Genomic DNA, 6109 nt, shown 5'->3' on the forward strand with positions numbered 1-6109 from the left:
ATGGCCGAAGCAAAGCACTGATCTATGGGTACGGCAGGAAGTTGCTAGCAGTCACTTTATTGCTAAGTTCCTTTAGCAAAATAATAGTATCGGGTTTTCACCTGGACCCATGACTTAGCTAGTCTCTGGTTTTAGGCCACCCAAGCAGTGTCCACTTGGCATAAGCTAGAATCATCTGACTGGAGGGAACTAAAAGCATCCAACTAAGGAATCTAGAGACCACTGGACAAATGAAACATCTGGAAAAAAAAAGGGGGGTGGGTCATGAAGATGTCCCAAGAAAAGGAGTAAATTGGTCCAATGAACAAAAGGACCAGACACCAGCTGACATAAGGAAACACAGGAAGGACGGACATTGAGTTGAAGGGTATTTAAGGCAGTTTGGGAAAGGAGAAGGGCTTTTCCCTTCTGGGTTGTTGTCTGATGTCAGCTTGGTGCTTTCTCCGCCTCTTAACCCATGGTTGGCATTATTTAGCCCGTGTTTACAGAAAACTCTAAGATTAAAGACATGACCTAGGGATAAGCCATACCACAACAAGAAACAGATTTTTTTTTTTCCTCCAGTTCACAATGGGATGAAATACCCTGCAATGGAGAACCTCAGTTAAAAAAAAAAAAAAGTCTCCATAAGACCCAGCTGTTGGGCATTCTTTTAATTAGTGATTGATGGGGAATCCCACCTATTGTGGGTGGTGCTATCCCTGGGCTCTATTTTAAAAAAAGGAGACTAAGCAAGCAAGCAAAAAATAAAAATAAAAAAGCAAACCAGTAAGCAGCACTCCTCCATGGCCTCTGCATCAGCTCCTGCCTCCAAGTAAGTTCCTTCCCTGCTTGAGCTCCTTTCTTGACTTCCTCCAATGATAAACAGCAATATGGAAATATGAACCTAATAAACACTTTCCTCCCCATTTCACTTTTGATTGTATTTCATCAAAGTTATAGTAACCCTAACTAGGGCAGGTTCCATCTCATGGAGTGGGCCTTAAATCCAATCAGGTAGTAGTTGGTCACTCCCACAATATTTGTGGCACTGTTGCACCAGTTTATCTTGCAGGTGGGTCATCACTGTAGATCAAAGGGCTTGTAGCTAGGTTGGTGTTTACTTTTCTCCTTTGGTAGTGTGCAGAGTACCTTCCAGTACCATGAACAGGAGAGGTGAAGGTTCTGGTTAAGCACCAGCTCAACTTCTGTGTTCAATGAGATATACAGGTATTCTCTTCAGCAATAGGGCATTACTATTAGTTTGTGGAGAGCAGCCAATACCTTTGGTAATAGCCTGAGTTGTTTGAAAGCTTCTGTGAGTCCCCTCTGACCAACAACTCAATTAAATTTAACCCATTCCTAGCACTGGAGGTTTCACTTGGTGGCAAGCAATGTGTAGCTGAGGCTTTGTCTCCTCATTATTTGGTGATTCAACTTAGATCTCTTTCATATATGTACATATTTTTAAAAGCTCCTACTTTAATAAGTTTTTGGGTTTTGGGGGGTTTTTTTGGTTTTTTGGTTTTGTTTCATTTTGGTTGTTGTTGTTGTTGTTGTTTGGGTTTTTTGTTTGTTTGTTTCGAGACAGGGTTTCTCTGTATAGCCTTGGCTGTCCTGGACTCACTTTGTAGACCAGGCTGGCCTCGAACTCATAGCAATCCACCTGCCTCTGCCTCCCGAGTGCTGGTATTAAAGGCGTGTGCCACCACGCCCAGCCCTACTTTAATAGGTTTTGAGAGATCATAAAAGAGATATTTTAAGTGATGTATCACTCCCACAATATGATTTTTTTACTTTAACATTATAAATTCTGACATTTCAGAAGCAGCAAAAAATGGTAAAAGACATAACTGAAGAGGTAGATAAAGGTATGTTGCCAATGTGTATGTTTTCAATTTAGAGTAAATTATCAATTTCCAAGACAAACTGTAAGTAGCAAATGGAATCCCTGCCCTTCAGTTTGTAGAATTTACATTCAAAACATGCAAAAGCAGGCCTCCCTACTGAGTACTATTCACCCTGCATTTCTGTAGCTTCCAAGGCTTTTCAAAATCTTTTTCATTCTTCATCAACATCTGCAGTCAACCTCCTCAAAAACAATCACGTATTGATACTTAGTCAAGCAACCACACTTCCTGAACTGTCACTTGCCAAGTATCACTTTAAATCCATTTCTCATTGGCTTACCCTCTGCCTGGAGGAGGAAATGCTGATTTCCTCCTTATAAAGGCTAGAAATCAAAACGATTGCTGTCAAGTTATTCTGCCTTCTCTCTCAGCATTCACCTACTTGGGACAACTGCTCCGGCTTTCAGTGTCCACAGACTACTCATGTTCCTCCTCACCTCTAGTGTTCGCATGGCTGACTTTCTCCTTTATTCACCCAATACCAGTGTATATAACACCTCCACCAAAGAGGCTACAACATCAACACAACACTAGCATGTAAGTCCCTCTGAGTGTTGTAGTGGCTCCTGTATTTTACCTGTCAAAGAGGCTATGGTTCAGTATAGGCATAGCACATCTATCGGAGGCGGAGACATAACCCGGTGAAATGATTATTGAGGGCGGGAATACATCTTCTCAGTCCTCACCACTTAGCACATGGCCTCTGAGTGAATGAGTGAAGAATAGGAGTGCACACTGACACTTGTCCCTGACGGTGAATGATTCAGCACGTGTATGTGAGCAAATTATATTTTCGTTTTGTATTGTGGTGATATATGCATATTTGCCATTTTTATCTATCCTGATTAAGGCTCAGTCTTTCTTACTGACTCCTGCTGTTGACTATGAAGTCTCTGAAGTAAACGTGGTAATTCTTACTTTTTCTTTCTAGCTGCAGCTGAACTTGAGTCTTGGACCTTGGAAGCTTTTCCTTCAGGATCTAAATAAGTCAAGATCTACTTTAGGGAGATAACAAAAATGTGTACAGATTGAAAATAAATGTTTTTCTGAAAGAAGACAATTTATTTACTGACCTTTTATATAACATTTTAGTAGTTTCCCATTAAATATGCTATGTGATAACTTTATTGAAAGAACATGGTTTCGTATCATATATGTATGATTTTAAAGATCTTATATTTAGGGGCTGGAGAGATGGCTCCGTGATTAAGAGTACTCGCTGATCTTGCAAAAGCTGAGAGTTCAATTCTGAGCATCGACATCAGGTGACTCACAACCACCGATAACTCGAGCCCGAGGAATTTAATGCCCTCTTCTAACCTCCAGGCATACCTGTATATCAGCGTATCTGTGTACACACGCACATGCGCGCACACACAGACACACTGCAAATTAAATATTTTAATCCTATACTTTAAGCTGTTTCTTGGCATAAACTAATTTTGTGTATCTTACGAGTGAAAACATGTATTACATACCACAAAAATGGCCAAATTTCAACTATTCAAAAGGAATCCAAACAACCAAGTGGTCATTCATCATTTGCTAGAATTAAAAATCATTTTGATGGTGACTTTCCCAATATTTACCAGTATAAATGCACTTGCAGATGTGGACATCGCTCTAGTTGGGCAGCATTCTGCCTACTGTAGGTGCTTTAATGTGCTGTAGTCATTATAGTGCCATCAAACTCAAGAGAATTTTGAACTTCAGTGCTTTTAACTTTAAACACTGATTTGTAGCACTTTACTAAAAGAAAAACAACTTTTGCTGAGGGAATTTCATCCTTTCACAAAGATCCTTTCCCTATGGCTCACTGCAAAATAATCCTACTACAGTAGGCACAAAGAAATGCAATATATCTGAAGCACAAGACAAGGACTTCCAAACAGCTATTATGAATATGCTCAAAGACCTCCAAGACAATATGAATAAGCAGCACTTCAGAGGGAAGGCTCACCAACAGAGTACAGAGACGGAAAGGAGAATCTAGGCATTGAAGACAAGATTGAAGAAATAGATACCTCAGTCAAAGAAAATGTTAAATTTAAAAAAGAAAAATCCGGGCATGAAAACATCTGGGAAATCTGAGACATTATGAAAATACCAACTCTATGAAAGACAGGAATAGAGGGAGGAGAAGAAACCCAGGTCAAAAGTATGGAAAGTAGTTTCAAAAAAATTATTGAAGGAAATTTTCCTAGCCTAAAGAAGGAGGTGCAGCCGGCTATGTCAGGGCATGCCTTTAATCCCAGCACTTGGGAGTCAAAGGAAGGCAGATCTCTGTGAATTCAAGGCCAGGCTGGTCTACAAAGAAAATTCCAGGACAACCAGGGCCACTACGCAAAGAAATTCTCTCTTGGGGGGGTGGGGAGTAAGGGGTGGCAGTTGTGGGGGATGGAGAATACCTATCAAAAGTACACAAAAGTACAAGAAGCATAGAGAACACCGAATAGACAGGACCAGAAAAAGAAATTCCACATTCCTCACAACACATAATAATCAAATACTAAATATACAAAACAAAGAAAAAATATTAAAAGTGCAAGGGAAAAAGAAGAAGAAAGATATAAAGGCAAGCCCATTAGAATAACACCTGACTTCTCAGTGGAGACTCTAAAAGCAAGAAGAGCCTGAATGGCTATTCTACAAACTTTCAGAGACCATTGATACCAGCCCAGACTACTACACCAGCAAAACTTTCAATCACAATAAATGGGAAAAGGGGAAACATTCTATGGTAATATCAAATGTAAGCAGCATCTATCTTCAAGTTCAGCTTTATAGAAAAAAACCTCAGCCTGAAGAGGTTAACTACACCCAAAAAAACAAAAGGCATAAATAACCTAGACCAGCAAATCAAAAGGGGGAACCCACATCATAACAACAAAATAACAGGAATCAATAAGCACTGCTCATTGATAACTCTCAGAAACTACAGTCTCAAATCCTCAATAAAAAGACACAGGCTAAGAGATTGAATCTGAAAAGCAGAACCCATCCTTCTGCTGCAGGCAAGGAACACACCTCAACATCAAAGATAGACATCACCTCATCGAATGTACCCAAGAAGCAAGCCAGGGTAGATTTAATATCAGACAAAATAGACTTTAAGCCAAAACTAATCAGAAGAGATAGGGAAGAACACCACATAGTCGTTAAAGGAAAACCCACCAAGAGAACATTCTACACAGTTATGCACCAAAAACAAGGGCTCCCAAATTCATAGAAGAAACACTACTACAGCTAAAATCACACATTGAACCTCACAGTGATAGCAGATGACTTCAAAATCTGATTCTTGCCATAAACAGGTTATCCAGGCAAAAACTAAACAGAGAAGTGCTGGAGCTGGTGATGGATATTTACAGAATGTTTCGCTCAAACACAAAGAAAATGCCTTCTTCTTAGCAGCTCATGGAATCCTCTCCAAAGGTGACCAGGTACTTAACACACAGTAACTCTCAACAGACAAAAGATAAAACAGAAAAAGAGCAGATAAAAATCTGAAAAAAACACCCTACATCCTATCTGACCACCACAGATTAAAACAACACTGGATACCAACAACAGAAAGCTTACAAACTCAAGGAAACTGAACAACTCACTACTGAATGAAAAAAATGTGTCAAGAAAGAAAAAAAATTTTTTTAACTTTTTATAATAAAAATGAACACACAACATAACTCAAACCTATGGAACACAATAAAGGCAGTTCTAAGAGACAAGTTCAGAGCACTGAATGCCTACATAAAAGAAATAGAGAGATTTCACATTAGCAAATTAATGGCACATCTGAAAGCTCTATTCGAACAGATGAAAAACACCCAGAAGAGTAGGTGGCAAGAAATAATCAAACTCAGTGCTGAGATCAATAAAACAGAAAATACAAATAATCAATGAAATCTTCTGTGTGTGTGTGTGTGTGTCTCCCCCTCCCCACACACACACACACACACTCAAAATATTTATTTTCCTCAGGAGGAAACAATGAGATTTCTTTATCTAAGTAGGTACACGAGACCGAACTAGTGCTGGTCGCTCTCCCCTTGTAGTGGACTGCGAGCCCAGCTACAAGTGCGTCGACCTGTTAGAGGAGGGCGCTGGTCTCGCCAACCTCTGCGGTCACCAAGGTCACCAAGGTCACCAAGGTCACAGTACCGTGAAGGCCTAAAGGTGGCGAAGGAGGATCTCTAGGGCAACAGGAAGTGCCTGCGAGT

The 6109-nt window shown here is 40.0% G+C and overlaps 1 protein-coding gene across 1 annotated transcript in view; it reads left to right on the forward strand.

The window, feature by feature from the left end:
* The window catches only part of LOC127190154 (ankyrin repeat domain-containing protein 26-like), an 83471-nt gene extending 77408 nt beyond the window's left edge, over positions 1-6063 (forward strand). The window contains exons 24-25 of the mRNA XM_051147177.1: positions 5204-5324; positions 5945-6063. Coding sequence (XP_051003134.1) covers positions 5204-5324; positions 5945-6063 — 240 coding nt within the window. The remainder of the gene's footprint in view (positions 1-5203; positions 5325-5944) is intronic.
* Positions 6064-6109: the final 46 nt, after the last annotated feature.

The sequence above is a fragment of the Acomys russatus genome, chromosome 5 (assembly GCF_903995435.1).
Source record: "Acomys russatus chromosome 5, mAcoRus1.1, whole genome shotgun sequence".
Classification (NCBI taxonomy): Eukaryota; Metazoa; Chordata; class Mammalia; order Rodentia; family Muridae; genus Acomys; species Acomys russatus.